The sequence below is a fragment of the Mustela lutreola genome, chromosome 4 (genome assembly GCF_030435805.1).
Source record: "Mustela lutreola isolate mMusLut2 chromosome 4, mMusLut2.pri, whole genome shotgun sequence".
NCBI lineage: Eukaryota > Metazoa > Chordata > Mammalia > Carnivora > Mustelidae > Mustela > Mustela lutreola.
Genome location: NC_081293.1, coordinates 197,943,336 through 197,964,222, shown reverse-complemented (window position 1 = coordinate 197,964,222; position 20,887 = coordinate 197,943,336). Strand labels below are relative to the sequence as shown.

The window sequence follows — 20,887 nt, the reverse complement described above, 5'->3', positions numbered from 1 at the left end:
CTGTATGTCTGTCCAGGAGCAAAGGAGACGTTATTGCTATAATATGATGTCTCTCCAAATAAATTATCGAAAAATCCCCTGTATATCAAACTTAGGACTTTTAAAATACATGATCTTACATTGTTTGGATTACATATGTCTTGGATATATAATTAAAATGTTCTCTGTGAGCAAGGGCCATCTTTTATATAAAATAAACAAGGCTTTTTGTCTGATTTAAAAAACACATTGTGAATTTTCAAAAGGCCTTTTGAGACATTCTTTCCTTGTAATCATAGGAGTGGTATCTCTGAAAACATCCCAAGAGAGGAATGTAAGATTGGGTGATAAAACAACAAATAAGAGAATGGACTTTCCTCTTCTATGTACTGTGTGGCTTTGGTCAATTACGTTTTTTCTGAAGTTCCTGCAACTGAAAGTTAAATAAGCTCCTTTCTCATATGTTTGTCTTAATGATTAGATAAAATGCATATGCGTGTTTGAAGTATATATAAAGTGTGTTTGAACGGCTTTAAAAATTTAACTATTTCTAGCATCCTCACTGCTACGGAATTTGAGACTATGAGAACAATACGGAAATTGAAGGCAGGGGGAACTATGAAAGAACTTAATTATATTCACTAAAATATAATGATGGCGACAAAACGAGACACACCAAGGATGTTTTATATCTCTTAACTGAGAACTGGTGAATATGGTTCTCTACATTCCCATTTCCCATCTTGTGTTCACCAACCGCTTTTCATGACTTCACTGCTTCCAGGTTTTAAAGAAATCTTTGCACATTTGTTTTGCTTTGTTGAAGCTAATATGTCCACTATAAGACATTCATTTCTTGAGTCTGGTTCTCTTGCTAGATACTTAAAGCATTTTTTTTTTTTTTTTTTTTAATGATTGTAAGAGATTACAGCTTCCCATCGTCTAGGTTCTGTCCCTAGGTTCTGCTCTTTTCCCGGAGGCAGAATAACTTGGATGGTTAAAGTGGAAAAGGCTTGGGTAATAACGTGCTGTTCTGCTCCCAGCTGCACTCGAACTCCCTCTTCAACGCCCAGGGGCCTCCACCCCTAATCGTAGCCCCACTGGGGTTATCCTGGTGCCAGGGGCTCCCCAGTTCTCCTCACCCACACAACCACCTGAATGCACTTCTAAGGTGTGTGTTATTCTGTTACCCATGCCAAGAACTTCTTTTACTTCATTTCTGCTGCCGGCTCGTTTCCCTTCGGCCTCCTCCTCCTCCTCACTTCCTTCTCTGCCGTAAAGTCACATTCCCTTCTTCGCTCAGCTGATCACAACAGGAGTGCGCAGCCGCCCCTGTGAGCTGGAACTGACGTTCTCAGATTGCCAACATGACACCTGGACAGAAATTCACATTAGGATATCGTGTGGGGATAACTCAAGCAGTCAGAAAGAGGTTCCTCTCTCTTTTTTTTTTTTTGCATCCCCCAAGCCCACGTACTCAATTTAAAAATCTTTAATAGAATGGAGTCCTGCTCTTCTTGGAAGAGAGGAACAGAATGTGACAGAGAACAGAGAAACAGGAACTGAGAAAAGTCAAGAATCTGAAAGGAAATAAATCAATGAAAAGAGTTTTTATCTTGTGGTCCTTTCTGCTGCATTCATCTAAAGAAACCGACTCTGATAGTACCACGCACGGAGGGAATAAATACGGCAAACATTCTTTTTGGGGGTGATTGTGCCTTCCTTGGCGATCTGCATTTTATTGAGGATGTTGCTACTTAAGCCTTTCGCGGAGTTGACTTTTTCAGGGGAGACGGCCGTTCCCTTGCCTTCTTGGGAACAGGATTCAAGTCCTGCTGATTTGCGGGACTTCTCTTGGCCACTAAGATTTCATCTACACTCACGAGCTGGAGAACCACATCAGCCACCGCTCGAAGTCCGTGGGCTTTGGCTACTAGGGTGTCCCACACCTCTCCCTCGGCCGCGTTGATTATGCCCTCGGCCCCCACGCCTACCAGGAAGTTCCCAGCTTGGTGGGCGCCGCTCAGCTCCGCCATGACCTCTGAGACCAGCAAGCCTGCGTTCTCGGCCAGGGTCTCCGGAAGAGCCCGCAGGGCCTGGGCAAATGCTAGGAAGGCCGGGCCGGTAGGCCCTTCCAGTCGGCTTCCCTTTTCTGAGAGTATTTTTGCCAGCGCCATCTCGGTGGCGCCCGCTCCCGGGAGCAGCCTGGGGTCCTGGCACAGCTGGGAGTAGGCGTCGATGCCGTGGTACACAGCCTGCGCCGTGCTCCTTAGCCCCTCCGCTGTGGCCCCCCTGAGGACCAAGGTGAGGGCAGGGGTACCTGAAGATTCCCATTCGAACACCACAGCCAGACCTTCCCCCAGCTCCTGCTCGTACACCCTCTGGCACTTTCCCGGCTGCAGGGGAGGAAGAAGGTAGGGCATCAGAGGCGTGTCCAGCACCCCGCTCAAGTAAACCACATCCCTGTGGGCCCTGGCCTGAATCACCATGATGCCGTACTTGTCAGCCTGTGCCAGCGTCTTCTCCTCGACGTCCCCCCAGACCACCGCCACATTAATACATGCGTTTGCCAGCTGGGCTACTTGCTCGTCTATCAACTGTTCATTTCCTTTCCTGAATTTAGTGAGGTCCTCGAGGCTAGAGAGACGGGCCGTCGCCGGAGCCTGTGGGCTGGCAGGACCAAAGGTGCAGGCAAAGAGGGCCACCCTGGCGCCGCTCAGCACCGTGGTCACCTGCCCGCAGGGGCTCGCGCTCAAGGCCAGCCCCGGGAGCAGGCACGAGTCCTCCAGCCTCCCCCCTCGCAGGGTGCACACCCCCACGCGCTCGCGGTGGAAGCTGCCGTCCAGCTCCTTGGTGGCCCAGCACGCGTGGGCCACCAGCTTGGCCAAGTAGTCCATCTGGGGCGCGGCGTGGGTGTTCATCACTGAATAGAGGGCCCAAAAGGGGTCTTCCAAGGGCCCCAGGGAGCGGATGGACAGGGAGGGCAGCAGGGCCAGGGTCTCGGCGGTGGCCGCGGCGTAGGCCGGGCGCAGCTGGGAGCGGGGCAGGCCGCCGCGCAGCAGGTGCTCGGCCTGCCGGAGCAGGGCTTCCGCCAGCAGAACCACGAAGGCCGCGCCGTCGCCGGGGCCCTCCGCCTGCGCGTGGGCCGCTTCGCGCAGGAGCCGCGCGGCCGGGTGCTCCAGCTCCAGGGCCCGGAGGATGGCCGCGGCGTAGCCCGTGAACACCGTGCTTCCTCCGGCGGTGACCAGGAGCTTCTGCCGCCCGTGGGGGCCGTAGCAAGGCCGGATGACCCTGGCCAGGGTCTGCGCCGCGGGCACGCTGCCGAGCAGGTGCCTCTCCGGCGCTCCCGGGCTCCTCGCGCGCCGCCGCGGCCCGGCCGCCAGGCGCTCGGGCAACTGCGGTGGCGCCGAGGTGGCTCTGCCGGCCATCGCCTGCCGAGTGCGGGAGCCCGCCCCGCCCGCCCGCCGAGGCGCTGCAGGAGCCGGGGGAGGGGGGCGCCCGGGCAGCGGGTCTCAGACGGACGCTTCTTGGGGGGAGGGGGGTCAGTGGAAAAAGGAGCCGAATGCCCCCCGAGCTGGGCCCTGGAGAAGTGGGCGCTCCAGGATCGGGTGCAGGGACGCGCTGCTGAGAGCCCAGCCCTCCACCACGCCCCAGACTGATCTGCAAGGAACGGGGCTTTGGGGCCTCTGAAGCTCCGGGGCTGAGACGGACAGGACCGTGATGAAGTCACAGAACGGCCCCTGGAACCAGGGGGCAGAGAGTGAGGTCACAGAAGGATGCTTGGAGGGCAGGGTGGGGGCGTGCGCGCAGGCAGGAGTCAGGCCAGGTCAAACGGCAGATGAGGGACACGCGAGGGCGCCGGGACCGAGTTTCATTTCCACTTGGGAGACCGTGGGGAGGAAAGCAAGTGAAAATCCCACCTGCTTGAAATTCCTGATGAAGCTGTGGCTCCTGCCCCGTGGGTTGTCATTTTTGAGTGCGGAAGCGGGGTTTTGTTTTACTTCCCCGTGAAGGGCCAGGTCCTACCAGCTCGGTTGTTATCTGTCCGCCCTGGAGGCTTTGGCCACCTTCTCCGCAGGTGCTGGTGCTGCCCACCAGGTTCTTTCCGGTGTTTGTTGGACTGTTTGTCTTTGGGGTTGCAGGTGGTGTGTGATGCTCCTCCTTCCAGGGACAACGATGTCACTGAGCTGGCAAAGGCAGGTCAAGACAAGGGAGAGAAAGATGCCAACAGCCTACAGAAAAAATGAATAGAAATGTTCGTAGCTCAGTGCAAGTCTCTAGCCTCCCAGTGCTGGGAAAGGCAGAAAACCACAGGGAATGAATTTAGGCCCCTCAAGTCTTACCCTCAATCCCCAGAAATTCGGTTCTTTCCTTCCAGTAGCCGTCCTAGCCCTCCCCTTGCTCCCTCCTCCCTCCGTTCCTCAAATAGAGCCTAGTGTGGGAACCATGGCTCCTTTTTTAGTGTAATAAATCTTTATTGAGCACCTACTATGTTCAGTAGGATGAGGACTACAAAAGAACAGGAACATGGACACCAGGAAGGGGAAGAGATTTGCACCGCAGGAATACCACTTCTGTAGGCATGGTCCCTTCCAGCTGGAAGGGACCAAGATTATTAAGAGTGGGGGGCGGGGAGCATGCTTGGGTGGCTCCTTTGGTTAAGTGCCTGCCTTCAGCTGGGGTCATGATCCCAGGGTCCTGGGATGGAGCCTCACATTGGGCTCCCTGCTCAGTGGAGAGTCTGCTTCTCCCTTTCCTGCTTCCCCTGCTTGTGTTCTCTCTCTCTCTCTCTCTCTCTCTCTCTCCCCGTATGCGCATGTCTCTCCCTGTCAGATAAATAAACAAAATCTTAAAAAAATAATAAAAATAAAAAGAGTGGGGGAAAGACAGAGCATTACCATTCGTTTTTGTTTGGGAAAACCCTTTTTACTTTGTTTAATAGCAACTGTCCCCAAGGGGGAGAAATGAAAAAGAGCTCTGAAGTTGATTATACCAGTTCAGAACCATGATTGTGTGGTGGGCATTGTTTTAATATTTCCACCGACAAGATGATAGCAAGAAAGAAAAATGAAAAGAAAAAATTCAGTGAGACTGAAATATAATTAAGGCTAAAATGGAGATAATTTTGGAGAAAAAAACTTTTTCTTTGAAAAACAACTTGATTGCTTTTGTAAAAATAATAGCTATTCATTATAAAAGTTAAAAAGAAAAATACAAAGAAAGCCAGTGTCATTTGGAATTCCAGCTCAGAGATCGTAACTGTTGACATTTTGATGAACATTATTACCTTGCACATATATTCATTCATAGACTGTTGCGGGTTTCTAGTTTTCTGTAAGTGGACTGTATAATACATTTTATGTAATTTATTCTGTTATCATTTCCCCTTCAACATTATATTGAAGGGAAGAAATGTTTCTAAGGAGATGTGATGCTGTCTGAAGACCATGGACAACTCTTCTGACCTCTTTTGATTTTGGAGACTCCTTTAGGAAGAGGTATGAGCCTCCGTACCCAGGCTTCTGGAAGCTAGTAACCCTGAGAAGAGTATCATGTAAAAAATGTTAGGTATAGAGGCAAAAATGAGGAGTGGGGTTTCTTTATAGAAATGTAACAGCTGACAAAAAATATAGTGCATGTTTACATTGTTATAAAGATACAATTTCTTTCAAAAAGTAAACACTCCTGGTGGATGAATGGGGAGGGAATAGACACTCCTGTAGGGCATTGTCTTAGCTCTTTCTCTTAGACTTCACCTGTTTTCCCACTTATTTCACTTACTCCACAACTATTTATTGAGCTGCTGCTAAATTATAGAGATCAAAGATGAGTAAGGCAGACAAGGGCGGCCGTGTCTACAAGGGCTTAGGGTGCGATACATTCCAGGCCTTGGGAGCTGTGATGGGAAAAGCATGGGTGTTGTGGAAGCATGGGGGCCTGGGGGGGACACAGAGTCCTTGTCATGGGGAGAGCCGTGGTCAGGGATGGAAGTCACATCTAAAGAAGCAGAGACTGGCCACGTGAGACGGGAAGGGAGTTGGGAAGTGTGAGGTCCACCAAAAGTAGTTCTGAAGGCTGGAGCTCCCTGTGAGGAGGAAGTGGGGCAGGGCGAGGGGAGGGACACTTTGGCTGGGGAGTGGCAGGCTTAGGCGGCCATGCCAAGGAATTTAGACTTCAGCGTGGTGAAGAGACATGGATGGGACCCTTGAGTTACATTTCCATCGTAAAGGTACATGTTTTTATGTTGTGGTGTCTTTGTCCATTTTGCCTCACAGCACAGGGAAAGTGAGGATCTGCTCTTTGTCTTTGATCTTGAAAACAGGCTCCAAACCATATATTTTGGATCGAAATTTTTTGACCTACCTTTCTATAGATCAAACTGACCAAGGAAGTATTAAATCACAATTTTACTTACTACTATGTGAACACTGTCACTGTTAAATTTGCTTGAATTTTATTTATCCCACAGTTAAATTGATTAGGTATAAAATAAATGTGAATATCTTGTGTCCAGAAAACTTTGCATGCAGTTAACCCATTAAATACACTTAAAAAAAAAATTATACATTTTGATCTGCTAAGATGGGTAGGCACCAAGATAGGCTGTTTGGTAGCTAAATTGCGTTGAATGTGGTCCCCCCAACATTCACATCCTTCCCCAAACCTCAGAATGTGACCTTATTTGGAAATAAGATTGTTGCAGATGCAGTTAATTAAGATGAAGTCATACTGTAGTAGGGTGCATTCTTATTCCAATAGGACTAGTGTCCATACAAGAAGCGGAGAGACACTTACAGAGAGAATATCATGTGAGGGCACAGAGATGTGGAGGGAAGATGGCCTTGGGAGTGATGCCTCTGCAGCCGAGGTCACCAGGGACCGTGGGCGTCCACTAGAAGCTGAGAGGCATACACCAGATTCTTCCTTAGAGCCTACCACAAGGAACCAGGCCTTCCAACACCTTGATTTGGGACATCTGGCTACCAGAACTGTGAATGGGCAAACTTCTGCTGTTTTAAGCCCCCAGCTTCTGGTAGCCCTGGGAAACTAAAGCAGTAGTAGTCTTGTATCATCAATAAAGGAGAGGAACTTAAGAGTTTGTGTGTGTCGGGGGGCGCCTGGGTGGCTCAGTGGGTTAAGAGTTTGTGTGTGTGTGTGGGGGGGCGCTGGGGACGCTGGGGTAGGGTTTCTAGTTTATAACACTGGCTGGCACAATGTTTTTATATCCCTCTTCTAAATAGACGTAGTTGTCTGCTGACTTCTCCACCTCTGCCCTTCCCCCCATATGCCCAGATGCGTTTCTATTAAAACTATGGTCTTGTACACAATGGATGTAAATATTTAATCTTTCTATTTGTATGTTTTCCCATGTTTATTTTTCAGTTGCCTGCTTGCCCTTTTTGTGTTTATCTTGCTAAGTAGTGCCAGGCTTAAAGCATAGACCCCTGGAGGGCAAGATTCCTGTCTATATGAAGTGTGCTGCCCAACACCTACTTTGCCCCACACGCATACACAAATTATTATTAGTTCTTTAAGATTTTATTTGACAGACAGAAATCACAAGTGCGGAGAGGTAGGCAGAGAGAAGGGGAAGCAGACTCCCCGCTGAGCAGAGAGCCTGATGAGGAGCTCAGTCCCTCAGATCATGCATGAGCCGAAGGCAGAGGCTTTAACCCACTGAGCCACCCAAGTGTCCCTACACAAATTATTTTTGAAGGTGAATGTTCTGTTTAATTATTTCTCAGTTTCTTTAATTTTTCTGTCCAGCAGGTACATGGTATGCATTACTGAAATAACTCATGTAAAGCAGTAAGAATTTTCAAAGCTAAAAACACACTGTGGACCAAATATGAACTAAAGTTAAATGATTGACTTTCTTTTGAATTTTTATTTTTTAAGCAATTGCTACACATAACATGGGGCTCAAACTCACAACCCTGAGATCCAGAGTTACATGCTCTACTGACTGGGTCAGCCACTTGCCCTGGAATTTTTAAAACCTTTTTTCATTGAAAAAGGACAAAAATTGATAGCCTATGACTGCAACTTCTTAAAGTGTAAATTTAACAGTAAAAATATAAACATAAAGATCAGAAGATCTAGAATTTAAGTTTTTAGTGGTCCTCTACAACTGTAAGCTTGGTTCCTAACAAACGCTGAGGAGCTTAAGACTTTATGGGGGAAAAAAGAGAGGGAGAGAGAGAGAGAGAGAGACAATTTATACTGAACCTATAGGAGAGACTGATATTTTATATTCACTAAAACAAAGCAAAACAAACTCTAAATAAAGGCCCTATCAATGACATTTATAAGCCTCCAATTAGTAGGAAGGGGTACTGTACTGTGAATTTTTATCAGTTTTTTGCTAGATACTTTGAGATTCTTATTTTGCTTAGTTCCATGAGACGTTGCTTTTTCTTTGGTGTAGATGATAATCCCCCCCCCCCAAGCACATTCTAAATAATATGTATTTATTACACTGCATGTGCTCTGAAAGATTCAAACATTGTAGAAAAATGTAATATAGAAAGTGAAAGTCCCTTGTGGTCCAGACCTTCAGAGATGATTGCTGTTAACATTTTGGTACATATCTACCATGTTTTAAAAATGCCTACGTGTGTACTTTTGAAAAAGTAGGTTTCAAAATTTTTTTTTCTTTTTTGCATTTGATGCTTCTAGACACTTATGGCTTTCTGATCTTATAATTTTGAGTAACCTCAGGTGCATGACTCCTGGCTTTTTGCCATTGTGGTCTCAGAGCTCCAAAATTTGGATCCTGGACATGCAAGAACCTTTGGAGGACCTTTATGTTAAACAGGTATTCTTTGAATCCCCCCCCCCTTTTTTTTTTTTTAAAGATTTTTATTTATTTATTTGACAGACAGAGATCACAAGTAGGCAGAGGAGATAGGCAGAGAGAGAGGAGGAAGCAGGCTCCCTGTCCAGCAGAGAGCCTGATGTGGGGCTTGATTCCAGGAGCCTGGGACCAGGACCCTCGGACCATGACCCGAGCCTAAGGCAGAGGCTTTAACCCACCTGAGCCACCCAGGCGCCCCTGAATCCTTCCTTTTCATCCTGAGTAATATTTGCTCTGCCCATGATCACTTCAGGCTCACAAGCCTGCTATCCTATTTCAACAGATCCCAACTGCTTGTCTGCTCACAACAGCCAAAGGAATGGAGATTTAAGGCTGGGCTTACTATCCTTCACCATCTTTTCTTTCCAGAAGCATTAGTGCACAAACCTATTTCTTATCTTTTCCTCCATTCTACCCACTTTTCTGTTCAGTCCCTAGTTGTTTCCTTTTAAAACTTCTCTCCAGCAGGAATGACTTGCAGTTTGCACGTACTGACTCTTAAATTCTCCCCAGTGCTGAAGAAATAGACTGAAATAAATTACCCTGATATATAATTTTGTGCATGTGAAACTCAGAGCCGGACAGGACTGCTCTAATCTCAGTAATGAACACAGATAAACATTTGGATCAATAATCTGATTTTTAAAGTGTAATGTGCAGAAAAAAAAAAGCAATGAAAACACTGTACATACACTGCTTCATAATTTACAATTAGGCATATCAGTGCTGAATTTCTAATAGACACTTTTAATTTATGGTTTGCATTCACCAAGTCAGCTTGGCCCCAATCTCAGAATTCCTGTTGCTGTAAATTTAGTAAACTTGAACCAAGCCAGCAGGGACTGAACCCTGCAGGAATCCCAATGACTGTCTTATTATAGTCCTCGTTTCAGACATTTCAAAGAGCTGCCTTCAGCGAGAACCGGCTCTGGAAATCACCCCGTGCATACTTTGCCCGGAGAGGAGCCCAATTCAAAGTTCACGCGCGGGCGCTCGGGAGGCCTGGAGGGCAGCAGCGCGGCCGGGGAGCCGGGACGCGCCGCCGGAGCCGCGCACGGCGCAGCGGGGACGGCCAGGGGCCCTGCCCGGGGGCGCCCGCGAGCCGGCGGGAGGGCAGCCCCGACTGCGCGGCTCGACCCGGCGCTTCCGCAGGTGCCGCCGGGTCCGTCCGCAGCGCGGTCGCGAGTGGGAGGGAACGCAGGAGGGGTCGCCTCCGCCGGAGGAGGGCGCCCCCAGGCCCCCGGGGGCGGCCGTCCCCCCCCCCCCGGGAAGCGCCCCTCCCCGCGCCCGTTCTCCCGCTGCCGGCTCCGCGCCGCGGGGCTCAGACCCCCGCCCTCCGGGGCGTCCCGACACAGCGCCGGTCCCCGGTCGGGGGCTCTGGCTGGCGCGTGCGGCGCTCGGCGCGCCGCTCCCCGACCTGTCACCGCCGTTTGTCTGACAGCTCGAGGAGCCCTTTCGGGCCCGTTTGAAAAGGACGTTCTGGTCACCAAACTCTCCCCGGGATCGGATCGCGGCGAAGTCGCGCCGCACTCGGCGTCCGCGACGGCGGCGGGAGCGCCCGAGGGCTCCGAGCTCGGGCCGCCGGGCGGGTGGGCGTGGGGGGCGGCGCGGCGGCGCCCGGGGCGGGGGCCGAGCTGGCTCGGCGGCCGGCGGCTCGCGGGCAGCCCCGGCGTGGTCCGAGCGCGGCCGCGGCCCTCCTGTTCCCCCGGCGCGCGTCGCGCCGTCCCTCGACCCCGATCCCGGATCGCCGCTTCCGCAGCTTGGCGCTCGCCGGAGCCGGAGCCGGAGCCGGAGCCGGAGCCGGAGCCGGAGCCGGAGCCGGAGTCGGAGTCTAGGCGCAGCCCCGGCGGCCGCGTCAGAGAAGGAGAGGGAAGGGCGGGGGGCGGGGGGGTGGGGGGAGGCGGGCGGGGGGAGCGGGGGCGGGGGAGGGGCGGTGAGGTCAGCGGCGGCGGCGCATCCGCGAGCGGCGCATGCGCGGAGCGAGCCCTGTGAGTGGCAGCGGCGGCGCGCGGGGGGCGGTGGGGCCGAGGAGTGGGGGAGGGGGCGGGGGCGTCGCGGCGGCCGTGTGTGGGCGAGACGGCGGCGAGTTTGAGAGGTCTGTGGTGCGGGGCGCCCGGGGGACACCCGGCGCGGCCCTCGCGCGACGGCCACGGTCGTGTGTGTGTGTCTGTGTGCGGTAGACGCACACCCGCAAAACTTCCTCCTCCCCGGCCCGGGAGGGCGGGCGCGGGCGCTGAGGGGCCGGCGCTCGCGCAGCCCGGAACCCACAACAACAACTGGAGCAGCTGTCAAAACTTCGCCGCCGCCGCCCGGCCTGACGCGGCCCGCGCGGGGGAGGGGCGGCCGGCGGGGCCGCGACCCCCCGCCCGCCCGCCCGCCCGCCGCCCCCCGCCGCCCCCCGCGGGCCCGCCGCCCCCCGCGCCGCGGCCCCTTTCTCCTCCCTCCCGCGGGCGCTGGGGGAGGGGCGTGGGCGCAGCCCCGGCCGGCGCCCCCCGCACCCCCTCCGTCGCCCCGCCCCGCACCCGCCCGCCCGCCCGCCCGCACCGCCCGGCCCCCGCCCGCGCCCCGCCCGCCGCCGCCGCCGCCCGCACCTCCCGCCCGGCCGGCCGGCCCCTCCCTCCCGCCCGCGCCCCGCCCGCCGCCCGCCGCCCCCCGCCCCCCGCCCGGCCCCTGCGCGCCGAGGTGCGCGCGCCCGCGCGTATGTGTGTGAGTGCGTGTCCTGCTCGCTCCATGTTGCCGCCTCTCCCGGTACCTGCTGCTGCTCCCGGGGCTGCGGGAAATGCGAGAGGCTGAGCCGGGGAGGAGGAACCCGAGCAGCAGCGGCGGCGGCGGCCGCGGCGGCGGCGGCGGGAGGAGCCCCCCAGGAGGAGGACCGGGATCCATGTGTCTTTCCTGGTGACTAGGATGTCGTCGGAGGAGGACAAGAGCGCGGAGCAGCCGCAGCCGCCGCCACCACCCCCCGAGGAGCCCGGAGCCCCGGCCCCGAGCCCCGCAGCCGCAGACAAAAGACCTCGGGGCCGGCCTCGCAAAGATGGCGCTTCCCCTTTCCAGAGAGCCAGAAAGAAGTAAGTTGAGTGTGAGGGAGCCAGGCCGGGAGCCAGCCGCGGCGCCGGGCCGGAGCTGTCACCGGCGCGCCCGGCCCCCTGCCCCCGCGCGCCCCCGGCCGCCCCCGCGGGGTGGGGGTGGGGCCCGCCGGCCGCGCGGCTCCGGCCCCGGGCGCCCGCCCGCCCCGCGCCCTGCGCCCCCTGCGCGGCCGCCCGGCCCGGCCTCCCGCGGGCGCCCGCACCTCACTCCGCCCGGCGGGGCTCCGACGGCCCGCGCCGCCGCCGCCGCCGCCGCCACACTTTACTTTTGAGTTTGGCCCTGGCGCCGGCTTTTCTTGGTGCTTCTGGCTTTGGAGAAATTTCTCGGCGATTTCCCCTCGGCCTAGCTGGGTCACTGCAGAAAGCCCCGGCGGAGCGCGCCCAGGTCGTCCCCGGGCGAGCGCATTGTCAACTACAAAGCGGTCCGCTGCGGGACACTCGCGGAGCTGTCAAAGCGCTGGGGCCAGGTGGTCGCCCCGCCGGCTTCGCTGGGGGACGAGGGCACGGGAGGAGCTCGCGCCGCCCCTCTTTGTCGGCCTGCTGCCCCTTTAACTTTTCGTGCCCCCGAACCTGAGCTTTCGTCCTTTAATGATAGATTAGGAAGTCGCCCGACTTCTTTCTCCCCCTCCCCCACCCCGACCCGCACTGCCCGGCTCCGGGGAGCTCGGCTGCCGGGAGATCGCGCGGCCGCGGCCGGAGCGTGCAGAAGTTTTGGAAGCGGAGCCAGGATCCCCGCGGCAGGCCGAGTAGCGAGAGCACGTTTGTGCAGGGAGAAGACAGATGCAAGTGTTGCCGAACTTCCTCGGAGTCGTCGCTCGGAGCCGGTACCGGCTCGGCCAGGGCTTTCGTTTGGTTTCCAGCAGGCGCGAGGACTTAGACTGGGGTTACTCCAGGACCGGGAATGCTTTTTTTTGCAAAATGGTTCTGCGGCCACTTGGCCTGGAAACTAAGAAACCGGTTTCGGTGCCGGGGAGCCGCTCCGCGCTCGTGGCTCCGGAGGGTGCTCGGGGAGACCTGCGAACGCCTTCGGAAGTTGTAGAATGGCGTGTGGTGCTTACTCATTTCATGCTAGGATCATCTCATTGAACTGTCGGGAGTGGAAGGGTGCACGGGGACGCGCAGAGAGCGGCACGCTCGTGGAGAGCCTGGTGTTTTGTTGTTGTCTCTCGGGCGCACTGGTTTAGTAATATTAGTGTGATGTTTGGTGATACATAGTCGAAGTAATGGGGTTCACCGAGGCATAGGAGGGCAGCGCTGTGGCAAACCCGTGGAGCCCCGGCTGCAGTTCTCTTTTTTTGCTCTGCTCTCCTTTTACTGTGAAAATGATTCAGGCCCTTTAACTTGCTTGCCTCCATATTTTCTTTCCAGCTCTTACCTACCTATGACAAATCGTGAGAGAAACAAGGACAGGACAAATATACATTATTGCACTGGCTTCTTTGTGATACAAAGTTGCGGTCTATTATGCCACTGGCGAGGATTGTAATGAAACGTCTGGTGTAAAAATGCCCTTACTATTCCCCGATTGAGTGAATTTGGAGAAGGAAGATGGAGTTTTAAGTAACTTTAAACTTCGTCACTTTTTTGTTTCCTTTAAAGCCACGCATGTCCAGCCGTAGTAGGGTTTTAAGTTAATTGCTTCCCGTTTTGACTATTTCTTTCTTGCATTCTTTCTCAGTATTATTTTGGGGTTAATGTATATTCTAGATTTGCTTTTAAATTCTTACTCTAGGAAGAGTGGACCTATTTGTTGTCACACCCCTCACCCATACACATGCAAGTGCACGAGCGCGCGCGCACACACACACACACACACACACACACACACACACACAAGCAAATACACAAACCCACAGGCCAAACACACATGCATAGCTCCCCTGAGATCCAAGTGAGTTCATTTGTATTAGTGCAACCCCTGGGTGCACCGAAAGAAACGTTGGATTGGGGTATTACCTCTGTATTATTTTTATCTCATTTTATGTGTAAAGAAAAAGTACCCCTTTGAGAAATTTGAAAATTTCTACTCATGTTTAGTACAATTCTAAGTCTTAGGAGAGTTTTCTTTCTTGAATTTCAGAACTGGTACAGCATTCCTCACACGAAATTTAGTGGTAACTTTGATGATTCCAAACTTTTTAGTGAATTTTAAAAAATTTCGTGTGTCTTTTGAAGGGAGTGGACTCTGCTTGTTTTAGAAACATGTAAGTGGAAACTAATATGTGAGCTGGAAAGCAAATGGGAGGGTTTTTAATTGTGTTTCTCTATAGTGTTGGGGATGCATGCAGAAAAGACCCTGCAGTTGGGTAGTGAAGATCCTGAAAGTGAAACTGCAGTGTACCAAATGTAAATTAGGTTTGTAAATGCTAAAATTACAGGGGATTGCAAGTAATTACCTAAGGAATGAAAATTAATATTTTTTTTTTTGTGAAATGCAATGGAGATACAAGTTTTTGAATTGTGCATGTTATTTAGATGGTAAGTGGGTTGTTTTGTGCTAAAGAAAATGTCTTATGACACTGCTTAAAAGTTTCTTTATGTGTTTTTCTTTGGATTTAGAAAAAGAGGGTAACCATGCACTGCTAATTATACTTTGAATTTTTAATAATTACATAAGTAAGCTTAGCATTTTCTTGTTTTATACTGCTAGATAATTTTTGTCTTATTCTGTTTAAAAAGCATAGGCTATATAGTTACTAGTTTTGGTTAACTGTTATCTTAATTGTTTACTAAAATTAAGAATTTTGAACTGAAGCTATAGCTGAGTTTGAAAAGTAGGTATAAAAAAAAGGATTTCCTGTTGCCCAAATGTGAAGTCAAAAATGAAATTTACATTTGTTTGAAATTACATTGTTTGAAAGTTCTCCTTAACAGTAAGGATTATCTAATTGGTTATTTGGAGTAGCTCATAATCTTTATCAGAGGTGCAGGTCTTTCCATTGGTGAAGAAGCTCCTGCCACAGAGTAGGCACATACTAGAGGGCTGATTTTCTGTTAATATTTAGGGAACTTTCCCCAAAGCTTTGATTTTTTTTTTTCCTTCCTTGGAATATAGATTCCTTGGAATATATATTCGCTTTACTAAATTGGGAAGATAACCATTCTACCATATTTTTTACCAAGTCAACAAAGTTAATGTTAGGGATGGGGGTGCGTGTGGGGGCGGGGGTGGTGGAGAAGCAGGTGGTAAGGATAGGATGTCTGAGGCACTGTCCTTGACTCTTTTTGAAAAAACAAAACAAAAAACAAAAACACCCCAAACCTCTTTATATTCTGAACCCCTTTCTTTTCAGAGAGCAATTACTGTTATTAGAAAGCCACCTTGAGCCTTATTGTTGTAGAAAATTGGGCACAACCAGTGATGTCAATCAAAGGGACAGCAAAAAAATGGCTCTGCAGCCGATGACTTTTGCTATTCTATATTTGTAAGGTCCCTCCCCCAACAAAATATCATTTCCATAGCTGTGAATTTGAAATAAGTAATAAAAAGGTATATTACATTGTAATATATGCAGCTTTGTAAAGGAACAGTTTACAGTTGGAGGATACCACTGTTATTCATGCTTCTTGAGATAATGCAATTTTCTAATTTTTATGATAGTAATTATTTTTCTTATTTTTAAAGAGATTTAGGTACATGGAAATTTTGGCAATTACTGGTCTCTGGCACTTAATAGGCATTGAAATGTTTTAATGTACTTGAAAATCAAAAAGCTGGTCCAGGAATGGGAGCCTTTCACCTGTTAGGGCGGCTGTTCTCCAACCTGACCTCACTGTAGTCAGTCTGCTGATGTCCTGTTGGTCTTATTCACGGAGTCTCTAGGCTTTGGGAGTATGTTGTAAGTCTTACAATTTTATGTTCAGCATATTGGTTGTTATTACATAAACAATTAAAAGTATCAGAATCGTTTCTTTTCCCATTCTGAAAACAGCGGTTTAATACATTTTCCTACTGTCTCAGTTAATTCTGCCATGCCAGATCTTGAGGCCATTTGCAGGGTGACGAACACTATTCTACCCTTCCCCTCTCCCCCACCTTTTTGCATAACTACTTGGTATTCCCCAGGCCACAGTCAGATTGCCTTTGGGCAGATAGTGATTGTCCAATGACATTTCCTCAAGCCACTTGCAGATATGACTGAGGGGCTTCCGTGAAACCTCATTTCCAAAACAAAAAATGGTCAGTTTTTAGTTACAGTTGATATTAGATGCGGTCTATGCTTTTGCCTGGTGGGGAGGTGTGAGATACCTTGGATACATTTTTGTATCCATTTGATACATTTTTTAATCCATGAGATGTTTGAACCCAACATAATTTTTTAGCTGATATAGAATAAACTTACCGGTCTGTGTGTGCGTGTGTGTGTGTGTATGTGTGTGTGTATTTCTCCTTTTTTGCTTTATTGTTTTGGCCCCTCTTTTAATTCCAGCAAGCTGATTAATGCCTTCCTCCTCTTTTTAAAAAATTGTCTTTATCATGTTTGTGCTACAGTGTCTATTTTCAGAACTTCTTGGCAGTGTGAGTTGCAAAAGTTATGGAGTGAAATAGGGACAATTTCTTTTTCTTTTCTTTCTCTCTCTCTCTCTCTTTGGTGGTGGCCTGCATATAAATGTGTGTTTGTGGTTAGTGTGAAAATTTAGTGGAAAGACCAATTCTGAATTTGTGATGGGAAGTGTCAGTCTCTCTCTTTGCAGAATTGGAAGGACTTAGGAACACAAGAGAAACTGGAATGACACAGCTCTTTTTGCACTTTGTCTAGGAAAAAGTCTCATGTAAAAGATGGGAAAATTGTTTGACTTTGCTTTTGCTGCTAATTTTGTGATAGCAGTAACTATGTATGATACACAAATGCTGAAATTGCTTCAGAAGTCCGGGAAGTAGTGTTCTATAACTTTTTAGGTCTTGCATTTGGCATGTTTTATTCAAAGATCATGTAAATGTTCAGTGTATGTTGGGGGTGGACCATCAACTCTGGAAGAAGGTTCGCTGGGGCCAAGAGGGGTCTGCAAAGATTGGGAGGAAACAGTACTTGAGTTAGAACTTGAATGATTGATAAGATTTAGCCAAGTGCAGTGAGAAAGTTAGAGTGTTCTGGGGTAGCAGTGTGAGTGAAATTATTGAGGCGGGAAGTGTAAAACGTGTTTTCTTGGTGGAGTGTGACTAGAACAGAGGCTTAATGTGGGATTTGGGGCCGTGCCATGATGGTCCTTGAATGCCAGGCTAATGAGTTCGGGCTTTGTAGTGCAGGGGTTATAAACTGTTTACAGGGACCAGGTAGGTAATTTAAATGATTACATGCAGCTTGTAAGATCCTGAATGACAGCTGACATAACTTAAGGCCTCGAGTTGGGGAAAAAATGGTGAGTAAAAACAGCCTGAAGGGTTCTAGGAATCTATGCCTTGCTCAGGTGCAAATGAGAGAATGTTCTGGCTGATAGTTGCCATGTGAGACTGTCAGATGTTGCTTTTAGATATTCTGGTCTGTTCTTTTCTCTTTCTTTCTTTTAAGGATGTTATTTATTAGAGAGACGGAGAGAAACCGCAAGTAGGCAGAGCAGCAGGCAGAGGGAAAAGGAGAAGCAGGCTCTCCACTGAGCAGGGAGCCTGATGTGGGACTCGATTCCAGGACCCTGCGATCATGACCCCAGCCGAAGGCAGCTGCCTAACCGACTGAGCCACCCAGGCGCCCCTAGATATTCTGGTTTTTCAACAGAGACTGAGAACTTAGAATTTTACGTGAATTCTCTTTTTAAGTGTCTTCAGTTAATATCTAAAACACTATTTGGGACTACCCCTTGTGGGTTAGGTTTAATCTGTGGACCACGGGGGTGCCTGGGTGGCTCAGTGGGTTAAAGCCTCTGCTTTTAGCCTAGGTCATGATCCCAGGGTCCTGGGATAAAGCCCCGAATCGGGCTCTCTGCTCAGCAAGGAGCCTGCTTCCTCCTCTCTTTCTGCCTGTTTCTCTGCCTACTTGTGATCTCTGTCTGTGAAATAAATGAATAAAATCTTTAAAAAAAAAAATCTGTGGACCGCGAGCAAGTTACAGGTCTTCAACTCTTGCTTTATACCCAGGTTATCTTATTTTTTAAATTAAAGTTTTAAAAGCAGATGTTTGCCATCTTCCAGAGGACAGAAACGTTATTAAATTGCTTTTTATTCTTTGTGCGTTTTATACAGTTGAATGTCAGTACTCTAATACTTGTTTATTTGTTGGCAATTATTTTAGGAAAGCTGCCCTGGTAATAATATGAAGAGAGGAGTTACCTGGAGGCAGAGATTAACAGCAGATTGCAATAGTCATGGTGGGAGTTGATCAAGGCAGATGGTATATTGTTGGTAAAGTGGTTGGAAAAGAAGAGAGATTTCAGTCAATGCAGAAGAGGAGTTTTGAAGTTTCTGCCATAGATGTTGAGGTGATAGAGACATCTGGGGGTGTTTGGGCGGTGTAGCATTGAAGTTTAGGAGCTTGATTAGGGTAGGTGATTAAAGATGTAACTTCCTTGAAATCACTGAGAATGCGGAGGGCATGTGAAATTTAGTAAAAGAATTGGGATGCTTGCTTCTCTTAGGACATGGTGGTGCGGCGGGAAGGGACCAAGAAAGCCCATAAAAATGAGGAAGGAAATCCGAACATGTTCCTACAAATGGGCAAGTATGTGCAAGGATGTTCATGGCAGCAGAGAAAAGTAGAAAATGAATAGAGAATTGGCTACAGCAAAACACCTATCAGTGGACCGCCAGGAAGTTTTTCTCAGGACCGAGAGGTGGACCTGTCGGTACCAAAGTGGGAAAATGTCTGTGATATATATGCTGACTTGAGTGAAAATCTTCTGAAAGTTGCAAAGCAGTAAGTTTAGTACTATTTAGGAAAGAGCACATAACCCCAAACTATGGATGTATTTTGGGTAGAGAAAATTATTTGGAAGAATACATAGCATCATTAATACTTCTGTGGCGTATATAATCTTGTATGTACATTTATGCACTGTTTATTTATTTATTTTAGAGAACTGGCAGGGAGAAGGGAGAGAGTCCCAAGCAGGCTCTGTGCTGAGCGCTGAGCTGGATGCGGGCTCGATCCCATGACCCTGAGATCATGATCCAAGCCAAAGTCAGGAGTTGGATGCTTAACTGACTGAGCCACCCACAGGCCCCTCTTTAAAAAGCCAATAGCTGAAAACCATAGTCGTGTTTTACAAATGAGAAAACCAGGTTCTGGGGTCCATCACAGATTGAGGCACCAGGTTGCCTGCATTCAAATCCAAGTCCTACTACTCACTCACTGGTCGTCTTGGGAAGTTGCTGGACCGTTGGCTGCCTTCGTTGCCTCGTCTGCAGAGTGCACATTCCAGCACACCTGGTGTAGGATTGTTGTGAATTTATGTATGTGTAGAATTTACAACAGTGTCTGGCACAAACTGAGTGCTGTACTTAGGAGATACTGTTACAAGAATTGGTTAATATGTGTTATTGCCGCTCTCAGGAGTTGTCATCAATCAAGTATTTGCCTGATGTCCTAGAACTTGTTAGTGACAGACAAGTGATGAGATACCAAACTCGCTCTAAGAATGTCATGGCATAAGATAATGTAGTAGTTCCTGGGGGTGGGAGGGGCAATGAAGATTTCCTTTCTGTGCAGCTGTCCCTAATAAAGACAAAAAAGAAAGACAAAAAAGCTAGGTCAGCAGAAATCTCTATAGAATGTTTCTTATTATGAGGAACACATGAAGAACAACAAAAAGTAGTTCCCTCGAAGCTGTATATATAGTACCGTTACGACAGAATTATTAAAAATTTTTTATTGTCCAAACTTGTGAATGTGGTCATAGTGATCTTCCTAATTGAGACTTCCTATCAGGTGGCTTTAAAATGATTTATGTCTTTCATACTGAGTCTTCCCCCTCCCCCCCAGATTTATTTATTTATTTATTTATTTGACAGATCACAAACAGGCAGAGAGGCAGGCAGAGAGAGAGGAGGAAGCAGGCTCCCCACTGATCAGAGAGCCCAATGTGGGGCTCGATCCCAGGACCCTGAGATCATTACCCAAGCTGAAGAGAGAGGCTTAACCCACTGAGCCACCCAGGTGTCCCCTGAGTCATTTTTAATATTTACATTTCCATGTAATCATTTACATTAGAAGCGGCATAGCCAGAGGTCATAGGAAGTATGTGTGATTTTGTTAATTCCATCTTTTAGTGGAGCCTAGCAATAAACAAATAACTTCCTTGGTTTCCTGATCTTGGGGATCCTAGTGGCATATACCACATGTCTCCAGTAAACACCCAGTTAGATATAAAGTAAATTTTAAAGAACTAATTATATTTTTTACCTTAAAGCTCTCATCATCTAATTGTTCTGCCAAGGTTGAATTTGGTTGCTATGCCCCAGTTTTTCTCATATCAGTCTCTTACATACTTAGAGACTCATAAAATGGGAAAACCAGATGAGTTTCTAAGAACTCTTCATCTAACCCCTCATTTTGCAGGTAGCTGAGACTATAGATCATACATCAGGGTCTTAACCTGCATAGTAAATGCCGGGAGAGAAGGTAGTCTATTATGTTGGTGACCCCCAGTGAACCATGGCTGCTGGGATTTATGCTGTTGTATGGTCACCTCCCCATGTGTCTTGTCTAGCCCTGTGACTCACTTTAACCAGTAGAATGCAGCAAAAATGGCACTGTGCTAGTTTGGGGCCTAGGCTTTAAGAAGTCCAGGAAATTTAACTCTTGCCTGCTTGGGAGCCCCAGTCACCATGCAAGAAGGTAGGTCCTGCCCTGCTGGAGAGACCATGTGCACAGGCGGGGATTCTGGACCCCAGTGAAGAAGAGAGGCCCAGTTGCCAGTGTCTCAGCTGAGTTCAGCCCGTTGTCAGATTCTCTGTAGAGTGCAGCTACGAAAGTGACCACCGGTGAAACTAGCAGAGAAACCAGCCAGCTGAGGGCCTTCCATATTGCAAAATTAT

At 49.4% G+C, this 20,887-nt stretch overlaps 3 protein-coding genes across 15 annotated transcripts in view; 2 read left to right on the top strand and 1 right to left on the bottom strand.

Annotated features, from left to right (window-relative positions):
- Positions 1-1,431: 1,431 nt before the first annotated feature.
- Positions 1,432-11,697, bottom strand: CCT8L2 (chaperonin containing TCP1 subunit 8 like 2). The gene is made up of 2 exons (XM_059172334.1): positions 11,589-11,697; positions 1,432-4,211 (listed from the first exon to the last, which is right to left on the bottom strand). The coding sequence occupies exon 2, from the start codon at positions 3,405-3,407 to the stop codon at positions 1,737-1,739; it is 1,671 nt and encodes a 556-aa protein (XP_059028317.1). The 5' UTR covers positions 3,408-4,211; positions 11,589-11,697; the 3' UTR covers positions 1,432-1,736.
- LOC131830240 (basic proline-rich protein-like) lies at positions 10,807-11,561 on the top strand. Its single transcript, XM_059172567.1, has 2 exons — positions 10,807-10,824; positions 10,932-11,561. The coding sequence occupies exons 1-2, from the start codon at positions 10,807-10,809 to the stop codon at positions 11,544-11,546; spliced, it is 633 nt and encodes a 210-aa protein (XP_059028550.1). The 3' UTR covers positions 11,547-11,561.
- The window catches only part of KMT2C (lysine methyltransferase 2C), a 270,064-nt gene continuing 260,777 nt past the window's right edge, over positions 11,601-20,887 (top strand). For all 13 annotated transcript variants that reach the window (XM_059172325.1, XM_059172332.1, XM_059172320.1 and 10 more), the window contains exon 1: positions 11,601-11,901. In XM_059172325.1, the coding sequence (XP_059028308.1) occupies positions 11,741-11,901 (161 nt within the window). In that variant the 5' untranslated portion in view covers positions 11,601-11,740. The remainder of the gene's footprint in view (positions 11,902-20,887) is intronic.